Source organism: Lutra lutra, chromosome 9 (assembly GCF_902655055.1).
Source record: "Lutra lutra chromosome 9, mLutLut1.2, whole genome shotgun sequence".
Lineage (NCBI taxonomy): Eukaryota > Metazoa > Chordata > Mammalia > Carnivora > Mustelidae > Lutra > Lutra lutra.
The window spans coordinates 58,328,249-58,350,489 of NC_062286.1; the positions used below are offsets into that span (position 1 = coordinate 58,328,249).

At 44.5% G+C, this 22,241-nt stretch overlaps 1 protein-coding gene across 1 annotated transcript in view; it reads right to left on the bottom strand.

Annotated features, from left to right (window-relative positions):
- The window catches only part of SLC1A4 (solute carrier family 1 member 4), a 27,751-nt gene continuing 5,510 nt past the window's right edge, over positions 1–22,241 (bottom strand). Inside the window, exons 2-8 of the mRNA XM_047745263.1 lie at positions 17,091–17,133; positions 14,428–14,490; positions 12,934–13,100; positions 7,880–8,113; positions 5,712–5,906; positions 5,274–5,408; positions 1–2,802 (exon numbers count right to left, since the gene is read on the bottom strand). Of these exons, the coding sequence (XP_047601219.1) occupies positions 2,568–2,802; positions 5,274–5,408; positions 5,712–5,906; positions 7,880–8,113; positions 12,934–13,100; positions 14,428–14,490; positions 17,091–17,133 (1,072 nt within the window). The 3' untranslated portion in view covers positions 1–2,567. The remainder of the gene's footprint in view (positions 2,803–5,273; positions 5,409–5,711; positions 5,907–7,879; positions 8,114–12,933; positions 13,101–14,427; positions 14,491–17,090; positions 17,134–22,241) is intronic.

Below are 22,241 nucleotides of genomic sequence, written 5' to 3' on the forward strand. Positions count from 1 at the left end.
GTATTTACGACAACATATTAGAAGAGTGGGGGAGATAGCTTCAGACAGTGAGAAAGTGGGATTTTCCCCAGCCAGGTCACTCTGGTCTGAAAAACAAGGAGGCACACAGCACCTTCTTCCTCGCAGAGGAAGGGGAGCTGAGCTGTCGTATGGGATTTCATATAGAAGGGCCCCTCTTGGGCCCAGCACTCTGCCTACTGCCTTGCCAGGTTTGGGACAGAGGAGGCGCGCTCACGAGATGGGCAGCTCTAATTTTAACATTTTGTGAAACTTACTTTTAGACATAGGAAAATCAGTTTGCAGAAGCCACAACACTGTGGTTAGGTCACTTCTATCCAAATTCAAAACTTGCTTGGATGAGAGCTAAAACAACATGGAGACACACATACATATATGCCTTTGTGTGCAAATAGAGCCATAGATATGTGGGAGAAGGAAAGACAGCAGAGGCAAAGGCAGAATGTTCATTTGCAATTTGGGATCAAACAATGTGATTGTTTCCCCTTTCAAAACAGAAGGGGGATCAGCAATGAGCCAGAGTGTCAAGGTTTCCAGGCAGCTCTCGGCTCAGTTCCTGGTCCCTCTTGGCCTCACAGAGGATGGGAGCAGCTTGGCTGGTTTAAAGAGATTTGGAGGGAGCTGGGCCTTCCCACTGGCCAGGCCAGCTCTAAGCCTCAGGGCTCTTCCCCACTCCTTCCATTCAGGCACACACCCCAAAAGGAGGGGCCTGACTGCCTCTGTCCCTGCCCTCCCATTCTCAACAGCACCAGAAACACATCTCCACAGCGCCTTCCTCTTCTGCAGGGCCTGGGTGACAGCCATGTCACAGCAACAGGGAAAACAAGAGAACCGCATGAGGTGGGACGTCCGGGAACTGTTAATGGACTGTTGTGAGGTGGCCGGCCAGTGCCTGGGGTCTAGGAGTCACAGGGAAGCCAAGAACCCAGAAATGTGCTAAGGATGGCGTGGTTCACTCAAGAGTAGCTGAACAACATCCGGAAGAGGTTGCACTCGATACTGGCAAATATCTATGAAGAGAACAAGCTGCATGGCAGAGTTGCAACCGCACTCAGAGAACAAAGTTCTGCTCGGAGAAGCTGTCTTTACCAGGAGCACAAGGACTCCATGAAGAAAGGTCTCACTTGGGTAAAACATAAGAGCGTAGGTTGTTAGCATTTGCTATCCAAGAAATGAATGGGTTGTTATCACAGATTCAGTCAGTTTGCCTCACCAGATCCCTCTGAGGTAGGTAAGAGGCAGGTGACATCAGCCCCATTTTACAAATGGAGTAAAGTGAGGCCCAGGACTCGAGGCAGGTCACATCACAGAGACCCACCAACAGCCACAGGGAATGAGCATTCTTGTGCCTTTCAGTCTCCCCATCCCTGGCAACACTGGTCTTCCGGATAAAGTCCCCTCGCCTAGATTCAGACCAAGTCGGCAGGTATCTGCAGGAATGGGGACATTTGGTTTCCAGTCTTAAACTTTTGATCTACTGGCCGGAAAAGAAACCCAGCCCACAGCAAATTAGCCAAAGCCAGGAGACCTGGGGACCCGGGAATGGGGCACCCCACCCCAGTTAGTAAGTGGGTTTATGTGTTTTCATTTTTGTTTTGCAAAGTGCAGCATTTTAGGGGGCTAGCTGAATTCTAAGATTGGATTAATGAACCAGCCCATCCTCGATGTGAAGATCATGAAGGAAAAGGCCCCTTGTGGGCCTGGATGGGGATTAAGCTACAGTGTTGTCAGAGGCCAGGTCCTGGAAGCAGAAAACTTCCCTGGGGATGGATCGAGATTGAGGATGACTGTGTGTATCTGTGTGTGTGTGTGTGTGTGTGTGTGTGTGTGTGTGTGTGTGTGTCCGTCCGTCTGTCCTGACAGGGTGCTGCCCTTACCCTTGCTGGCTGCATACCCCCTCCTTTCTCTGACCTTAGCATTTAAGCTGTTTACTTAATGCTACTGACCAGAGACTCCCACAGTGCTAATGGGATCTGTAGTATTTCCAACCGAACAATGTGCTGCACCTCCAAGCCCACCAGCAACCAGTGAATCAGAATCAGCCACACCTCCAAGTTAGAAATCTCTCAACACCTCAGGTACCAGCTCAGTGAATTCCAGCCACAGGTAAGAATTTGGGAATTTTTCCAATCACTCTGGCTTTCAAGGCTGCATGACAGAGGGCTGTAAAGCCCCCTAGTTTGCCCAGAAAGACCTCGAGGGCAGAGCTGCCTGCGGGCAGTGAAGGGCACCTGTGCGTTGTTCCAAGCCGTAACTACCCCGTCCCGGGGAGCCCGATCTGCCCCCAGCCTGCAGCTCCAGGACGGGTTTCCAAAGCACACACAGTTGCACCTGTACACGGATCAAGCCATATGGCAGAGCCCCCTGGTCTCCGGTAACCAGTTCCCGCTGGGAAGCGCGATGCCTGCACGGAGACATAATCCTCGAACCCTTGACCGGGCCAAAGCATTGCACGGGGCTAAAAGTCAGTGAGCAGGGGGCCCGCGCCCCCTGGCCGCCCCCACACGGCGGGGCGCCACCGCCGGCGGGCACGCCCGGGGCCAGCCCCCTCACAGAACCGACTCCTTGGATTCCAGCTCGGGGGCACTGGCTGCAGGGCCAGCGGGGTTCTGGTGCGTCACCAGAGGCGATGTCTCCTCCTCCGATTTGCAGTTGGGGACGGCCTCCACCTTCACTTCGCTCAGCTCCTCCTCGCCTTGCTTCCCGGCCTTCTGGTTGAGGTGGTGGAGAATGCCGGCACCCAGCGCGTCCCCTTCCACGTTCACCACGGTGGTGGTGCGGTCCCTGCGGGGGAAGAAAAGGCAGGTCTTGCGGCTGCTGCCACACAGCAGCCTGGGCCTCACTTTACTCCAAACTGTTTCAGTCAATATTTCTTACTCTCGGGAAAGTAACAGACCCTGATTGTGGAAAACCTGGAAAGAAGAGAAGCATCAAGAAAACAAAAGTCATGGGCGCCTGGGTGGCTCAGTGGGTTAAGCCGCTGCCTTCGGCTCAGGTCATGATCTCAGGGTCCTGGGATCGAGTCCCACATCGGGCTCTCTGCTCAGCGGGAAGCCTGCTTCCCTCTCTCTCTCTCTCTCTCTGCCTGCCTCTCCGTCTACTTGTGATCTCTCTGTCAAATAAATAAATAAAAAATCTTAAAAAAAAAAAAAAAGAAAAAAGAAAACAAAAGTCACCCACCCACACTTCACAACTCCCAGTGAGGTTAGTAACACCTTTCTATGGATGTATTCTATGCAGAGTAGACACCATCCTATGAGGGTCACGCACAGCTGGGACAGACAGTGTAGACTGGGTTTCAGACCCAACTTCTCTCCCGCTTAGCAGCACACTGTGGGAACACCCCTTCTTCTTCTCTCAACACTGTGTCTCTGCTGAATGTTCAACTTTTCCTGTATTCTATGGCAGTTGGCAAACACCATCTCATAGCACTGTCCTTTTCCAGAAGCTTGTCTTCCCACAGGTTAGTCCAATAACCACCCTCTCTCCTGAGGCTCAGAGCAAGTACAGTGCCCATTTTGCAGAAAGGGAGAAAAGTGTGAACTTGTCTGCCAGCACCACAGAAGCTGAGGGCTGTGTAAGCAGAGGCTATGGGGTGGTGAGTGGTTCACGTGACTTCAGGTCTCTACTGGGCCATCTGCCTGGTGCCCTTTGTCCCTGTTTTTGACTAACAGTCTCTTAGAGGCCTGCCTTCCTCAGACAGAAGCAGCTGGCTCTAACACTCTGCTCCGGTCCTGTCCAACACACCAGCTAAGGAACCGAGTTCCCTCTAATGAGCTGTGTAGACAATGCGGGTCTCCATTTCACCCTCCTTGTTCTAAAGGATTCTGAGAAGTCCCTGAAAATTTCTGGGGCTTACACAAGAAGTTGGAAACCACCATTCCCAACCACAATGGGCAGAGCCACGAGCCCAGGGCCAGACTCTAGTTTTTAGGTGATGCCATGCCTGGCTCGGGCTAGCCTGGCAAGCAGTGTCTTTTTTCACTAGTGTTTACTTGTTTACTAGGCTCTACCACAAGCCTGGAACTCCTCCATGCACTGTGGATATATTAACTTATTTCATCTCTAACCCAGCTCTGTGTAGGTTCTATTACTAGTCCCATCTGACAGGTGAACGCATCAAAGTCCAGAACAGTTCCTATCACACAACTAGTAAATGGTAAAGCTGGGATGTGAACCCAGGTACCTGGATTCCAGGGCTCATTTTCTTTTTTTTTTTTTTTAAAGATTTTATTTATTTATTTGACAGAGAGAAATCACAAGTAAGCAGAGAGGCAGGCAGAGAGAGAGGAGGAAGCAGGCTCCCTGCTGAGCAGAAAGCCCGATGTGGGGCTCGAACCCAGGACCTGGGATCATGACCTGAGCCAAAGGCAGCGGCTTAACCCACTGAGCCACTCAGGCGCCCCAGGGCTCATTTTCTTACCCATATGCTCTACTGTCCAACATTAGCACCTCAGGTGACCTTCCCTATAAAACATGTATTATTGAAACCTAAAGAAGGTATCAAATGACTCAAGGAGTCCACACTCAGAATCAACACTCACTGTTCTGTGCCTCTACAGGAGCCCTGGTGATGGTGGCCTGAATCACATCTCCTTCGTAACTCCTCCTCCCCTGAGCCCAATCCACTCACATCAGCTGGGTTCATCTCCACTTCCCTTGATGAAATCACTCCTCGCATGTTTCAGGCCAAGGACAATCATTCCCAAAGGCTCACTGCTCCAATGGCTATGACTCTTATGCAGCTAACAATCTCCATTAGACCCTGGTCCCCGCCTTGGGCCTGCACTGGGAGCCCAGCCTGGGTCTTGGACTCCCACTTTCCTGGATGCTCTAACCAAGTTCTCAGTAATGACATTTCGTGGTCATTTATGGGCCTTTGACCCTTATACTGTTTAATTTTTCCTATATTTTGTCTTGCCTGGGACACCTGTGTGGCTCAGTTGGTTAAGGGTCTGCCTTTGGCGCAGGTCATGATCCCAGTCCTGGGACCGAGGCCTGCATCGGGCTCCCTGCTCAGTGGGGAGGCTGCTTCTCCCTCTGCCTACTGCTCCCTCTACTTGTGTGTATGTGCTCTCTCTTTTCTCTCTCTGACAAATAAATAAACAAAATTATAAAATTTTGTCTTGCCAGCTGAACTCCTTCACAAGGCATGTCTGAAGTGTCTCTTCTCCCAGACACAGCAGGATGCCAAGCTCCTAGGGAAGGCACCACAAACATTATTTTATTCACTGCCCTTAGGACTTGCTACTTACACAATCCAGTCCACAGCCAGGATCAGAGAAAGGTCATGAGTGGGCAGGCCGATGGCCTCCAGGATAATGGCGATGGTGAGGACCCCTCCAGCTGGTACGCCTGCTGCCCCGACACTGGATGCTGTGGCTGTCACTCTAGGGGATGGCACAGAAGACTAGCCATTAATACAGAGCATGGTGTGGGCCCAGAGAAATGCAAAATATGGCGGCTACGGCTTCGAAACCAAAAACCACACAACCCTAGATGCTGCCAGCTGAGCCCTTCAGAGATGATTCACTCTCTTCAAGTAATGAATTCATGCTGTCATTTTCCAAATGGGACCTCCCCAAGTCATGGTGAGGTTGGTATTCATGACGTGTTTCAAAGGAAATCACACACACAACGAAAAACCCCTCGAGTTTTGACCCAGACCTAAGGATGAATAATAATGAACTTACAGAATCGTGAAAATCTGTCCTGCCTTCAGCTCGATGTTGTTGAGCTGGGCAATAAACACCGCGGCCACACACTGGAAGATGGCTGCCCCGTCCATGTTCACCGTGGCCCCGATGGGGAGGATGAACCTGCTGATCCTCTTGTCCACACCGTTGTTTTCCTCAATGCACTTCATCATGGAGGGGAGGGTTGCTGAGCTGGAAAGGGAGAAACGGCCAACTGTGACAACAGTCCTTTCCAGCCTGGCTAAGAGACTACTCAGTGCAGACCCAGGAACAGAGCAGTTAACATCATCCTAATGTCTGGTTTTTTTTTCCCTTGAAGAAAGAGGGAAAATTGGAATTGTTTCAAAGCTTCTGTCATGGGCACCTCGGTGGCTCAGATAGTTAAGCGTCTGCCTTCGGCTCAGGTCATGATCCCAGGGTCCTGGGATTGAGTCCCACATTAGGCTCCCTTCTCAGCAGGGACCCTGCTTCTCCTTCTGCCTCCCTTTCTCTCTCTCATGAATAAATAAATAAAATCTTTAAGAAAAGTTTCAGTCACAATGTGCAATAATGTCAATTCCTGAAGTATTCAAAATCGGACCCTCTAGATTTACCTGGTACGTTTTTACTTGGATACACGTGTTCATATCTCAAGAAACACCACATTGCCTCATGGTGCAAAATGTTCTCAAGACAACAAAGAACTATTTATTCCATAAGTGCATCTCCTCTCTTGAATTGTCCCTCTCCCCGCCTCCCTCCCCCCTGGAAGTAAAAGGCAAACTATGACTTTTTTTCCTTTTTGACCAAGAAGTGGCAATGGCGGTGAGAGCCTGGAGAGGAACTGTGTTCCTGGATAACTGGAAGAGTAAGTCCTATGCTCTCCAGCCAGCCTCGTGGGAGGCTGCCACAGCTGAGAAGCAGGTTTGTTTCTAAGCCACAGAAACTTACCTCCCTAATTCTTTTTACCACCCCAGCACGTTATCACGGAAATAGCCACTGAGGATGGGAGGAAACATGCAATAGGGAGACAAAAACCAAATTTGTGAATGTAATGTGCGGCCATCCTTTGATACTTTTCCTTCTTTTTTCCTTCCTTCCTGCCTCTCTTCCCTCCTTCCTTTCTTTCTTTCAGATTTTATTTATTTGTTTGAGACACAGAGAGAGAGAGGACAAGTAGGGGGAGCAGCAGGCAGAGGGAGAAGCAGGCTCCCTGCCGAGCAAGGAGCCTGATGCGGGGCTCCATCCCAGGACCCTGGCATCATGACCCGCGCTGAAGGCAGATGCTTAACCAGCTGAGCCACCCAGCGTCCCCTTTGAAAGTTTTCTTTAACACACCTGGAGAGCTCAATTTTTGGGAAGGATTTCCAGTAATGACAAAATGCATCTTTTGGGGCGCCTGGGTGGCTCAGTGGGTTAAGCCACTGCCTTCGGCTCAGGTCATGATCTCAGGTCCTGGGTTCAAGCCCCACATCGGGCTTTCTGCTCAGCAGGGAGCCTGCTTCCTCCTCTCTCTCTGCCTGCCTCTCTGCCTACTTGTGACTTCTCTCTGTCAAATAAATAAATAAAAAAATCTTAAAAAAAAAAAAAGAACACTGTATTGGGGCGCCTGGGTGGCTCAGTGGGTTAAGCCGCTGCCTTCGGCTCAGGTCATGATCCCAGGTCCTGGGTTCAAGCCCCACATCGGGCTTTCTGCTCAGCAGGGAGCCTGCTTCCTCCTCTCTCTCTGCCTACCTCTCTGCCTACTTGTGATTTCTCTCTGTCAAATAAATAAATAAAATCTTTAAAAAAAAAAAATGCATCTTTTGTACTAAATTAAATAATCCCACAATACTGTGGACTCCCAGAGAGCTAAGCACCTGTTCCTCATCATGATACCTTGGTCTTATTTTGTGATTCATGCATTTAGAGGGAGAACTGGGCAGGCATCATTCTAGAAACTTCCCTGTAAGGAGTTCTGAGGTAAGTGATTGCCTTCTTTCACTCAGGCAAAGGTCTTAGTAATTAGGGTGAGGACCCACAATTAGGTTAAACAATGATCTGACCTCTAAGGAGCAAGAAGGAAAAGGGAATGAGACAATCCCGCATTCTGGCATCCCAGAAACCCACTTCCATATAAGTATGCAGCTGGACTCACCTGGTTCCACATCACTATGGCTCAGGGTAGCTGAGAGCACCCGACTCACCTGGAGCAGGTGGCAAACGCTGTTGCAAATGGTGTGAGGAGGCCCAGGAGGAACCTGAATGGGTTTTTTCTTGTGAAAACAAAATAAATAAGTGGCAGAACAATTCCTCCATGAATAAAATGGCCCAATATAGATGTGAAGATATATTTTCCAAGGCTGGTCACCAGCACGATGATGTCCTTCATTTCCAAAATCTTGCTTCCAACCAGGAACATGATGCCCACAGGTACATACCTAGGGCATGAGCACAGGTACCTGTCAGTAAGAGTGATGTGATGATGGGCCCAGGAGATCCAGGCCCTTCCTGATACCCAGCATGGGGCCTTTCAACTAAGTGGTCTTCGTTTCTCCCTAGGATGATTCTAAAGGTGCCCGGCTGGTTCAGTCAGGAGCGCACACAACTCCTGTTCTCATGGCGGGGAGTTTGAGACTCAAATGGGGCATGGAGCCTACTTAAAAAAAAAAAAAAGAAGGAAGATCTCTCTAGAATGATCCTGAGGAACTGAAAAGGATGGGCCCATTTTATAGGCTGTGAAACTGAGTAAAATTAACATGATGAATCACCATGGGTCATAGAGTCAGGCCCAGAACCCAGATTTCTTTCCCCTTGGATATGTTACGCTCTTTTAAAAAAAAAATTTTTTTTTAAGATTTTATTTATTTATTTGGGAAAGAGAGAGAGGGAGAGACCACAAGCAGGGGAAGCGGCAGGAGGAGAAGCAGACTCCCTGCTGAGACTCATGTGAGGCTCGATCCCAGGACCCCCGGATCATGACCTGAGCCGAAGGCAGATGCGTAACCGACTGAACCACCCAGCTGAAGGCAGATGCTTAAACGACTGGAAATATTATGTTCCTAAGAGAGGGATGCTACCAACCACATGGGCTGCCAAGGAGAAAGCCGAGGAACTCAAGATCAAAGCCTCTGGGACTGAGAATTCAACCTTCAGCCTTGGTAAGTCTTGTTCTGAGAACTTAGAAACACAAAAGACTAACACCTATTTTGCAGAATTGCTGTGATACAGAATTGAGCCAAAGCTGGGACTTTTGTTAAGTTTTCAGTTCTTTGTGGTTTGGAAAACATGATTCCGTGGGAAAAAGTCATTAACAATGACCCTCAGGGAACACTCATTCGAACGTGAAGATTTTTTTAATGGTGAGACAGGAAGAAGAAAGGGAAGGAATGAACTATGGGAGCTACAAAACCCCATAAGTCAGCTGTTTTGAATTTAATATAAATTTAGGAAGAATTTTATAACCATTGACTTTATTTGTAAGTTTCAATCACATAGATAATAATATCACAAATTTGAAAGAGTTCAAAAGGACGAGTCAAGTGTTCCTTCCACATTTGCCTCCCAAGTACTCAGTTTCCTTCCCTGGAGATAGCCACTGTCACTGGTTTCCTGAATTTTCTTTACAGAGATATTCTAAGCAGTGTTATAATGTTAAATTTCATAGAGCTCATGAATGCATTCTCCTTTGAAAAAATTAAAATACAGGTTAGGCCCAAATCCTCTTTTGGCACTCATGTCAGACCCCACCTTAGGTAACTACTCCCACTTGCTATGCATTTAGGTACATCCATAGGTATATAAATCTATATATTTATTTTGAACCTCACATTATATCTCTGAGATCTTTTCATGTCAATACATGGAAATCTACCTCATTTTGTCTTTTTAAATTGTGGCAAAACGTGCATAACATAATATTTACCATTTTAACCTTTTTTTAAGTGTGCACTTTAGTGGTTTCGAGTACATTCATATGGCTGTGCAGCCATCACCACTATCCATCTATCCATGTCCTGTATGCTTCCATGTCCTATACTGAAACTACGTATTCACTAAACAATAACCTCTTTTGTCCCCAAGTGGTTCCTGGGATAACCCCCAGTGGTTCCACAATAACCCCACTTGCGTCCCAGTGGTTCCTGGGAACGACTGTTCTATTTTCTGTGTCCATGAATTTGACTATTCCAGGTACCTCTTGTAAATGGAATCATACAATATCTGCCCTTTAGTGACTAGCCCATTTCACATAGCATCATGTCTTCAAGGTTCATTCATGTCAGAATTTCATTCTTTCTTAAGGCTGAATCATATTTCATTATATGTATATATCACATTTTTCTGATCCTTTACCAATGGACATCTGGGTTGTTTCCACCTTTACCTTTTTCTTTTTAAATATTAGCCTCAAAACTGAAATACTATACATCATCTTGCCATTGTTCTGCTGTTGGACCTTCAGACTGTTCCCAGGTTTGCATCATTACAAACAATGCTGCAAGCAGTCTCTTTGTGCCTACCTCGCTGCGTTCTCTAGGTAGAGACACCAAGAAGTAAACTGGTGGGTTATGGTGTGTGTATATTTTAAATTTTAGTAGATTTCAACAACTTGTTCTCTAAAGTAGCTCTTCGAATTCATAGTCCCACCAGCTGTCCAGAATAATCTTTTCCCTGCACCACTGCTTCTGATTCAGGGATGACTTTGCCCATGGGACATTCGGCAATATCTGGAGATATTTTTGGTTGTCACAGCTTTGCAGAAGGGGTCACTGGCATCTAGTGGATGGAGGCCAGGGATGCTTCTAGACATCCCACCCTTTGCTCAAAACTATCCTCATTCTTATTAATGCCTGATAAGACCAAACTTCTCATTTTCCTAATCCTAGTAAGTTGGGCATCTCTTAAAATGTTTATTGGTCATTCAGGTTTCCTCTTCTATCAATTACCTGCTCACATACTTTGTCTACTTTCTAATAGTATATTCAGTCGTTTTTCTTTTTCAACAACCAGAACTCCTTGCTTTAGTGCTTCTCGGATAATCTTTGGTGTATTTTTATCCAGCTGATCATGGACCAATATTCTTATAAAAGACAACAGAAATAAAATATTAGAAAAGTGGTCAGGTGCTTGGATGTTGCAGCAATATGAAATTGCTACAGAAGTTTCTAAACGCTTACTCTTAATTTCCCTATAAATCTCATTGCAGACAGACAAATAGTTTGTGAACTGGTACCAGTCCTCCAGAAATTTATGCTTTCAGATATGTGTCTGTGTGTACATATATACATTATATGTAAATAAATATAATTTTTTTCAGTAATTGTCCTCTTTTGTTCAATGTATCTTTTGTAGGCAAACATTTTGTATTCTGCTGTAGTCAGATTTAGCAGTTTTTTATGGCTTTTACTTTTTCCATTCATTTAGGAAGAGTTTCCTAAAGAGTTTTCTTCTAATAATTTAGGACACTCCCCTCCTCTCTTCTTCCTTCCTCCTTGGATAGTTTAATGTGTGAGTTGGCACCCTGAGTTTTATTGGAACAACCATGTTCATTCATTTATAAATAGCCTATAGTTGCTTTCATCCTATAATGGCAAGGTTGGTAGTTTTGTCGGAGACCACATGGTCTGCCAAGTTTGCTGAGCCTGTATTTAAGCCACTGAGGCATTATTTCTGTGAATAGTGCAGGACAGGCAGGTGCTTTGACATTTTAGTGGGTAATGAGCAAAGGAAAGAAAGCAGAAAGAGCTGCTATTGGAGATCCCTCTCAAACCTGGTTAAGATCCTTTAACCAGGTAAGTCATTTTACACCCCAATTCTGTGTGACATACACTTGGCTGGGCATCAGATCTCCAGGGGCAGTCAGACACACAGCAGGGTCTGCCTGACCGAACACCTGGTTATGTAACTAGTATACCGATTTGAAGGAATGACTATAAATTGGTTTTCAAATTGAAAACAAATGTCTTAACATAGGAACATCACTTTCTTGCATAATTTCCTTTAATCCAAACGTTGGGAGGATTTTAGACTAAAAAAAAAAAAAAAAAAAAAAAAAAAAAACGACAGGAAAAGAACCTGACATGCGATGAAAACACTTTTTCCTTTCTGAAAAATATTTTTCTGCCCAGAACAACAACAGTCATATGAGCAGTCATGTTTGCAAATGATGGAGTCAGACTCTGAAATTTTTGATTGAGGAAGATAAACACCGCCACCAGTGGGGGCTCTGGACTTGGCCTCCCACTCGATTCCAAACTTTACTACCAAATTCCAGGCTTCTCTCCTGAGATAGTTAAGGGTTGCCAATAAGGAAAATGTTTCATATACGAAAGAATACACTACGTTTCTGGACAATATACAAGTAGAAGCTAAAATGCACAGCAGTTTGGCCCAAGTAAAACAGCAAGGTAAAACTTTTAAGGGATGGGCATTGGGATTGGTAGGCTTTTTGAGAAGTCTCTTTGAGACCTCTGGTCAAAAAAAATTTTTTTTAAGATTTTATTTATTTATTTGACAGAGAGAGATCACAAGCAGGCAGAGAGGCAGGCCGAGAGAGAGGAGGAAGCAGGCTCCTTGCTGAGCAGAGAGCCCAATGCGGGGCTCGATCCCAGGACCCTGAGATCATGACCTGAGCCAAAGGCAGCGGCTTAACCCACTGAGCCACCCCGGCGCCCCTCTGGTCAAATTTTTACTTGTTAGCCAGAAATCAATCCATTGGTTTTTATTAAACAACTGTGCTTTTATTGATGTTCCATAAAGAAATATTTATGTAAAAGGAGACCATTCCAAGTTTATGTATGCATGGGGTGAAAATAAATTTGTCTTCCATGCTGTGAAATATTATAGGAAGGGGCCCCTTTGAAGCTTGAAGTCGACTGTTTTAAGATAAATAAACCTTATTTTATGCAGCAGGTAGCATACTTACTGAGTTCATTGCCCCACAAGATGATATGGGCATCCTATATGATATGGATAATGGTGGAACCTCATAACTAAATCGATTACCAGGGATAGAACCATAACGGGTCACTGTGGGTGCTGAAAAAGGGACTGGTAATGATGGCACATTCCTGATTCTCTGAGGGCCTGGACAAGAGGAAGAACTGTCTCCACCTCTACCACCCCCTGTATCAAGTCCGGCCCATGGTGCATCAACTACAGGCTGGGTGGCCCCACAGGGCTGACCTAACACAGCAGACTTGGTTTCTTTTCTGGATGGCAAGAGAGAGGAGAGGGAGAGTAGCAGGCAGGCCAAACTTACCACATAATCCATGACACCAGCACCATCGTCGCCTCGTTGAAGGCATTAAAGAAACGGATGAGCTCTTCTCCTTCAGAGCCAAGTTTCTTTAGGGCCACTCCTAACACCAGTGCAAAGAGGACCAATCCTAAAATGTTCATCCCTTCGATCTCGGTGCCAATGGGGATCTATAGGATCGCAGGGGACAGAGGGTCTAAGTTTACAGCGGATGAGTGAGAATTCAAGTAGAGGTCAGACGATAACTTCAAAGGGTTACTTTTATTTTATCAGGTAGCATTTTAAAGGCAGGACTTGAATTCAAGACCCTGAGATCAAGACTTGAGCTGAGGTCAAGAGTCAGATGCTTCACCGACTGAGCCACCCAGATGCCCCCAAAGGGCTGCTTTTAAAAGAAAAGCTGGTTAATATAACGTTGTATGTCAACTACACTGCAGTAATAACTATAAAAAAATAAATTTAAAAAAAATTAAAGAAGAGCTGGTTGGTGAAAAGTTCTTTCACATCGAGATTGTAACTGTGCCTCCCAAAGGTCAATAAATCTTTTGTGGCTAGACTGTTATGGTGGCCTCCTACCTGACAAATTTCACAAAAGGTTTTCAGGATATTCTTTCCTGAGTCACTGACTTAAAATAAAATATATAGATATACTATATTCCTTATTTTGTTTCCATAATGCTCAATCTCACTACTATAAGCATGTATTGGACAAACATTTTATTCCATCAAAGCACATGAAATTCTGAACGGGAAACATACATCAGCATGGTAAAAAGAGAAGAGCATTTTTTACCATAGATCTGAGTTCTAGTCCCAGCTCTGGGACTAGAAAACTTCTCTGACCTTGTGAGATGAAGTGAATTGGACTAATTAGTAGCTTTCGACTTTTTTTTTTTTTTTAAGTACAACTTCTCCTCAAAGAAAGGCTGGTAAAGCGCAGAGCCCCTCAGCCCTGAGAAGTTGTCTGTGTGGGGTGGGGAAGGGGCAAAGTACCTTCTTCTTCCCATGACAGCTCTGTAGCAGGACCAAATAATCCTTGAGGTCCCTTGTCCCTTCCAGCTCTATCGTGAAGGCTGGGACCTCACCCAGTGTCCAGCCATTAATAGCTACTCAAAAAATATGTGTGAGTGAATGATGGCTATAGTGAGTTAAGCCTCTGAGACAAGTTTTATGTGTAGAGATGGGTTAAATCACCTATTCGTTACATTTCAGGACAGCAGAAGGGGTGTTATAAAATATTTTTTGAAGAAAGGGACATCAGGTCCAATTTGATGAAATGGATCTGCTGAAGATTCCAATGCTGCCAATGTTGGCCTTTGGCCATGTTGCTAAGTAACCTAAGGAGCAAACCTAATCTATGTTTTTCAGATAGTTCCTTCAAACCCCAGAGTTTTCGGCCCTGCTGAGAAGAAGATGCATCATGTATGCTCCCTCAATTAAAAAGCATTATTTGCTTTGTAAGTTATTTGCCACAAGTCATCTTATAAAGAGCTTTACCTTCTCACGGGTTATATTTCCAGAGCTGGTATTGTGGGTCACCTCTCTATAATCAGTTGCATACTGGGAACAAGAGGAAGAAGAAGACATTGTCAGTTCATAGGTAAAGGCCGACCAGAGAAACTGAAAAAGGACTGTTGTACCTCTTGCTATTCTTATTCACTCTGAGTGTTCTAGGAATTCCTCACTTGGTTGGCCTGACAAGGGCCTCTAAGAACTACACAAAAGTTACTTAAGACCAAGGCAGCATACACCCCAAGAGGCCTCTGAGTTATCTAGGGACTCACACCATTAGGAACAATGGTTTGGAGGAGAAGGTCTGCACAATTTCATGCTGATAGTTTGATATTTCTAACAGCTGACATGTTATACTATTTGACTTTTGGTATTAATTTCATAATGTTCCTCTCTGTTCCAGAACTTATTTGAGCCTGAATGCTTTTCAGCACCTACTTTTTTTTTTTTTTTTTTTTAAAGATAGATCTATTTGAGAGACAGCGAGCAAGGGTATGAGCTGGGGTAGGGGTAGGGGCCAAGGGAGAGGGAGAAGCAGACTCCCCTCTGAACAGGGAGCCTAATGCAGGGCGATCCCAGGACCCCATTATCATGACCTAAGCCAAACGCAGACACTTAGCCTACTGAGCCACCCAGGTTCCCCTCAGCATCTACTTCTGATCTTTCTAATCTGCTTGGTTCCCACTCTCCAAAGCAAAGGATATGAGACAAGATGGTGTTTTCTGGTTAAGTCTTGTGGAAGACTCACTTATCAGAAGTGAAATGACTCTCCAAACTTGGGTCCTACAATCAACCTCACATACTTCTGCACAAGGCACTCAGGGGTCTACCTATCACAGAATGCACGACTGAATGGAGTCTCTAAGAAAATGCCTTTCCTGACCTGTTCTAAGGACACCTGGTTCCGGACTGTCAAGAGGAGCCCATTATGGGGTACTGCTTTGTGCCTGCCTTTGATGCGGTCTGGTCTCTCTCACCTTCGATTTATCAGGCTTTCAGACAAGCAGAGGTGTTCAGCTGTCCCGTGATTACCAGTGACGGGAAACAAAACCCACCCCATGCCTTCTGTGACAGGCACTGAAAACCCCATAAACCTTTTATTTTTTTTCCTACCTTACATTATATACATAAGCCACAGCTGTGCTTATATGCAGTTTTTAAAAAAATTATTTATTTATTTATTTGAGAGAGAGTGAGCACAAGCAGTGGGGAGGGGGCAGAGGGAGAGAGAGAAGCAGACTCCCTGCTGTGCAGAGAGCCTGATGCTGGGCTCTATCCCAGGTCTCCAGGATCATGACATGAGCAGAAGGCAGCCACTCAACCAACTGAGCCTCCCACACACCCAGCAAAATTTTTTTTTTTTAAAGAGAGAGATTGAGGGAGAGGCTGTAAATAGAAACGGAAGAGTCTGCTTGGAAAAGGCAATGAGATTAGTCCACCTAATCTAGACCTTTATACTCCTTCTCCTTATAAAGCACGGCTACAGGGACGTTACTCGCAGTCTTGCCAAAATTAGGTAAAACTAGAAACAACTTGAATGTCTATCAATAAGGGACAGACAGAATAAAATTATGATATGCTCACATAGTGGAATAGGGCCATTAACATTATGCAGAAGGGTATTTACCAACATGAAAAAATGTTTATAATATGCTGCCTTAAAAAAGAGGTTAAGGGACGCCTGGGTGGCTCAGTTGGTTAAGCAGCTGCCTTCGGCTCAGGTCCTGATCCCAGCGTCCTGGGATCGAGTCCCACATCGGGCTCCTTGCTCCTCAGGGAACCTGCTTCTCCCTCTCCCTCTGCCTGCCATTCTGTCTGCCTGTGCTTGCTCTCTCTCCCTCTCTCTCTCTGACAAATAAATAAATAAAATCTTTAAAAAAAAAAATAAGAGGTTAAAAACGTGTAGTATGTGTACATACCAACAGATATGTAATACAGTTGTTTTTATTTCTAACACATGTGTGTGTGCACATGTAGAGAAAAAATGTATCTGAAGGATGTGTACCAAAATGTTAATGGGTATCTCTAGGCTGTGATTATGAGTGATTTTTAATTTCTTCCATGTTTTTGCACTTTATTTTTTATTTATTAATTTTTTTAAAGATTATTTATTTGTTTATTTGAAAGACAGAGATCACAAGTAGGCAGAGAGGCAGGCAGAGAGGAAGGGAAGCAGGCTCCCTGCTGAGCAAAGAGTCCGACTCGGGGCTCAATCCCAGGATCCTGGGATCATGACCCGAATCAAAGGCAGAGGCTTTAAGCCACTGAGCCACCCAAGCACCCCTATTTTTTATTTTTTACATAAGCATATATTACCTCTATAATCAGAAAAAAGATAAAAAGTATATTTTTCAAACATTATAAAATATTTAAGAGACCCCAAAATGTGATTTAAGAGTATTTCTCAGGTGATATGAAAAATGGTGGAACCAGTGGGATATTTTAGAAAACCTTCTTGTTTGTTTTTTTTGTTGTTGTTATTTCACTTTGTTTTTTACTCCAGGATCCATGCTATAAAAATTTAGGCCCAGGTTACCAAATTTTGTAACAATACTACCCCTTTCTGACCCACCTTAAATAACCCCATAGCATCATTTATACACCACCCCTGTAAGTTTCCTAATTTTTTGCAAAGCATCAAGCCTTACCGTGCGGAAAGCGGCAACCACAAGGTTTGAGGGAAACAGGTTTCTGTTAGAAAAAAAAGCACTTTGTCAGTGTTCTTAAAATTCAGTGTTCAAAGTGTCCACTTTCGGATACCCATTCCTGACAGCCCAACACAGTGTTTCCTCTCCCTCTCCCTCCAGCAGTTACTGTGGTCTCCGCTTGATCCAACAACCCAGCCATGCCTCAGCTGCTGGGTCACAATACTCAGAGCGCACCAATTTTTACCCTTATCTCCATTGTGGTTCTCTAGGAAAACTGCATCACTTTCCCATCCCTTTGAAGTTAAGCCCTACTGCAGTGTTTTTCAATGGGAGTGGTACTGCCCACTGGTGGAATCCAAGGGAGTGCTTTCATTATTGAAATAACTGGGGGGCATTTCTGCCATTGGGGGAGAGTTATAGGGGGTGGTGCCAGGTCCCAGCCACTCATTCTACTGAGTGTGGCCTTCACATATCCCAAATGTCCCATATGACATACTTGTAGATGAAAACCTTATTTATAAAGACCTCAGCCTAAACTCATTCCAAAACGAGGTTTTGTTTGTCTTTTGGTACAATTTGAACACACACTGACTTTTCTAGGAATGTAATTACTGTGTAAAACATAGAATGAGTTTTTACTTGTTTTGTTCAGAATGTTTCTAAAAATTGCTCATCCTCCTGGAAAATCACATCACCAATGGCAAACTTTAGGATCTGGGTTCCTTAATTATACACACCAGTATCAAGCAACAGCCTGCATTTACAGCTGTCTCATTAATGGTGACTGTAAATTCAGAAGCAAGCGCCTAACCACTTCATTTTAGGATCTCTACATATGGAAACACATTATTTTTATTATAAGTTAAGTCTCTTTTTATCCTTCTGTTGAGTCACATTGATGCTCTGAAATTGAAATGCACTGAAATTCTATTTATGGATTTCATTTCAGGATGAAGGATTTTATAAAATATTTGTTGTAAAAGGCGGGCAACAGGACGGATCAACTTAAGCTAGATTTTGAAGCCAAAATCTCTTCATGGGAACAGTTTTTGATGAGGACCTCCTTTGCAGGCTCTATGCAGGATGCTGGTCGTGATATATAACAAAATCCCACTGACGACCCATTTGTAAAACACTGAATCATTTACAATTTGTGGCGAACACACCCATTAATACTTATTTCTGCAGCTGAGTTGTTTACCTAGCCCTGGAATCTCCAGGCAACCATTTGCAGTGCCTTTGGTTTCAGAGGTAGGCAGGTCTGACTGCAACCCAGGTTGGCAAGCAATCTAAAATGACTCCTGGTAGTCACACTTTGTACAATACCCTCCCCTTGAGTGTGGGTGGGGCCTATCTATGATTTTCATCTAGCCAACAGAATACAGCATGCTGATGGGATGTCATTTTCATGATTAGGTTACATAAAATTGGGGTTTATTTCTTGCTGTGAGACTTTCTTTATTGCAACTCATTCTTTTTTTTTTTTTAAGATTTTTTTATTTGTTTATTTGACAGACAGAAATCACAAGTAGGCAGAGAGGCAGGCAGAGAGAGGCAGGCAGAGAGAGGCAGGGGAAGCAGGCTCCCTGCCGAGCAGAGAGCCCAATATGGGGCTCGATCCCAGGACCCTGGGATCATGACCTGAGTGGAAGGCAGAGGCTTTAACCCACTGAGCCACCCAGGTACCCGCAACTCATTCTTTATTAAAACTCATTGTACATCTAAAATGGGTGCATTTTACTATATTTAAATCGTATCTCATATCTCCTTAAAAGGCTAAAAAGTGAGATACAGTGCTAACTGCAAAGAGGTTACAACCAAAAAAATACATACGTTCAAAGGGATGACCGCACTTTCTATAGCTCAGCTCTCGGATATTAGTCCCTGGGAAGGCACCACCTGAGGGCAGTGAGATGTAGCAACCATAAAATCATCCTCCTTTCCCCTGGTCCCTCTGGTTGTCACAGAGCAGGCGCAGTCCCTCCTGCCCATACTAAGGGCAAGGAGCTGAGGCTATAGAGTAAAGCAAAAACACTTCTCTGCACTCTTCACAAATTACGTCCTTGGTGTTGTATCTAAAAAGTCATTACCGTACTGAAGGTCATTTAGGTTTTCTTTGTTTTCTTCCAGGAGTTTCAGAGTTTTGCGTTTTACATATACGTCTGTGATCCATTTTGAGTCAATTTTTGTGAAAGGTGTAAGGTCAGTATCTAGGGGTCAGATTCCAGCTGTTCCAGCCCAATTTGTTGAAAAGATTATCTTTGTGCCATTGTATTGCCTCTACTTCTTTGTTAAAGATCAGCTGACTGTATTTACACAGGCTCTCTGTTCTGTTCCATTGATCTATTTGACTGTTTGTGCCCCAACACCACACTGTCTTGATTGCTGCTGTTTAATGGTAAGTCTTATATAGTCGGGTAGTGTCAGCCCTTCGGCTTTGATCTCCTCTCTGCAAGCTTCTTACCCCTCTTTCCTTTGGCTCTTAAACACAGACATTGCTATGAAGGAACTCTAGCTTCCTTACTCCCGAGCTCTCTTGCATTCAGGTAGGTTTGCCCCTCACAGCTCTATCTTTAGGCTCACATTCACACAATAACTCTGCGTGCTTTCAAAATAAGAAACATTTGAGCTGGAGGAGATTTTAGAGGTGGTCAAGATCAACACCCTCATTTAACACATGGGACACCAAGAACCTGGAGACATTAAGCTGGCTTACATCTCCCATTCATGCTCCATACCTAGACTAACATCATCCAATATGGTAGCCATTGGTTGCTGGACACTTGAAATATGGCTGGTGCTAGGGAGGATCTGAATTATTTTATTTCATTTACATGTAAATGAGTTAAATGTAAACACTTGTGGCTGTGTCTGTCCTACTGGACAGTGCAGATCTAGAGTTTTGAGATCCAGAGTCTGGGAGTAAGAAGGACCAAATGGTCTTTCCACTCTTCACATTTACACAGTACCCGATTTCACTGGGTGTTAGAGGCCTTCAAATCGCTGAGCTCTTCAACTTACTCAAATTCTCAAATATTTCCTTTTTCTGTTATTGGATCCCTAGAAATTTTCCTAAATTACATAATACCAGATCTACACTGGACCAGTTTCTCTAACATTAGTAGGCTGTGAAAGCAATTTACTAGTTAAAGCCATTATTTTATAAAATATGTAATACATTAGACAGAATTGAAAAAACCTCCATGTATCACATTTAAAATGCTGTTTTAGCACTTGTTTCATGTTGCGTATGGGGGTGGGGTAGGGAGGGGGTAGATGTGTACTGAAGCCATAATTTAAAGTACATTTCTTAGAGTAGGTCTAAGTCAAAAACATCTGCAAAAATATCAAGTCCATACTAAATCCAGAGTCCACGTCCGACCCAATTAGGAAAGAATGAATGGACAAGCCTTTCCAGTGCTAGAAGAATCTTTGGGTACATTACTTAAACCGAGAACCTGGTAGGAGAGGAGGCTGAACTTCTGTTAGTGGTGGTGAACATGCACGCAGCTCACACAATGAAAAACTTCAAAAATGTTCCTTCTTTATACATCTGGTACTGTTTGCTCTTCTGATCCTATTTGTCAAGGGTGGTATGCATTTCCCTGTCCTATAGGAGAAGAATGGAAAACAATTTACTGTTGCTTAGGTATATTTTTTTGTTCCAGAAATATTTCCTTTTATTTAAGTTCAAAAATTCTTTACTGAATTTATGAAAATTTCAAAGACTGTTCAGAACAGGATATAGCACGGTATGTACACCTGCTAAACATTTATTATCCTTAGTGTTTATTGTTACAGAGTCGGTTAACAGGGACATGCCCCTTCAGATCTTGGTACCCCCCACAAAGCTGGGAGCAGAGGAAGGGCTGGGGGTAGTGGGCTCACACTCTGGTGACAGTGGGGGGCAGGAGAGTAATCTATCCTCTTTTTGAGGCCCATCTCCAGTTTTAGATTCCAGCTGGAAAGGTTAATGCCAGGCCCCTGGCTTGGGGGACTTTTCGGGAAGTAAGATTGAAAACAGTTTTAATTCTTGTAACAAGTGACCTGGGGCTATCCCTGAGGGGCAGGGACACTTGACAGTATCAGCAAGACACTCCAGTATTAATTCATTTAATCTTCATAACAAATGCAGGTAGTAGATACTATTATTAGTCTCGTTTTACAGATAATAAATTGAGGAAAAGAGAGGCTTAAAGACTTGTCCACACAGCTAGTAAGTGATAGAGCTGGATTCAAAATCAGGTAATTGAGGGCGCCTGGGTGGCTCAGTGGGTTAAGCCGCTGCCTTCGGCTCAGGTCATGATCTCAGGGTCCTGGGATCGAGGCCCGCATCGGGCTCTCTGCTCAGCAGGGAGCCTGCTTCCCTCTCTCTCTCTCTCTCTCTCTCTCTGCCTGCCTCTCTGTCTACTTGTGATCTCTCTCTGTCAAATAAATAAATAAAATCTTAAAAAAAAAAAAATAACACCTACCTCCAAGAGTTTTTAAAAAAAAAAAAAAATCAGGTAATTGATCCCAGTGTCTGCTTTTAATCACCCCCACCCCCAACGCAACCTCACTGGGTATATGCTCTTTTCAGTCTCAGAACTATTCAGGTAGTCTCCTGGGTGGCAGAAGGAAAGGTGTAAAGGTAAAATCTTTTATTATTTTTTTAAATAACACGCTGCCACTTTTTCCCTTTGGTGACTAATTAGGCTGAGAAACCTCCATTAATTTGGATCCGTGTTAGATTTGCTAACAATCTTCCTCTTGCCTATAGAAGAGAGACATAGGCATAGGCCAAACAGCCTCCTATGGCCAACAGTTAAAAGAAATTATTCACTATTCACTCTCTTGACTGCAACCTAGGGGCTAGGATTAGAGCTCAGTCTCTGATAGGTTTCTTTGAAGCTATTAAAGAAATGTGTTCTTTGCAAGTTGCAAGGCATCATACTCACACCAGTCCTTGACCAGAAAAGTCAGTCCCTCACGCCTCCCTCCGTGAAGGGAAAGGCTCAGAGCACTGTTCAGTGTTGAAAAAATGAGCACAAGAGGGGCGCCTGGGTGGCTCAGTGGGTTAAGCCGCTGCCTTCGGCTCGGGTCATGATCTCAGGGTCCTGGGATCGAGCCCCGCATCGGGCTCTCTGCTCAGCAGGGAACCTGCTTCCTCCT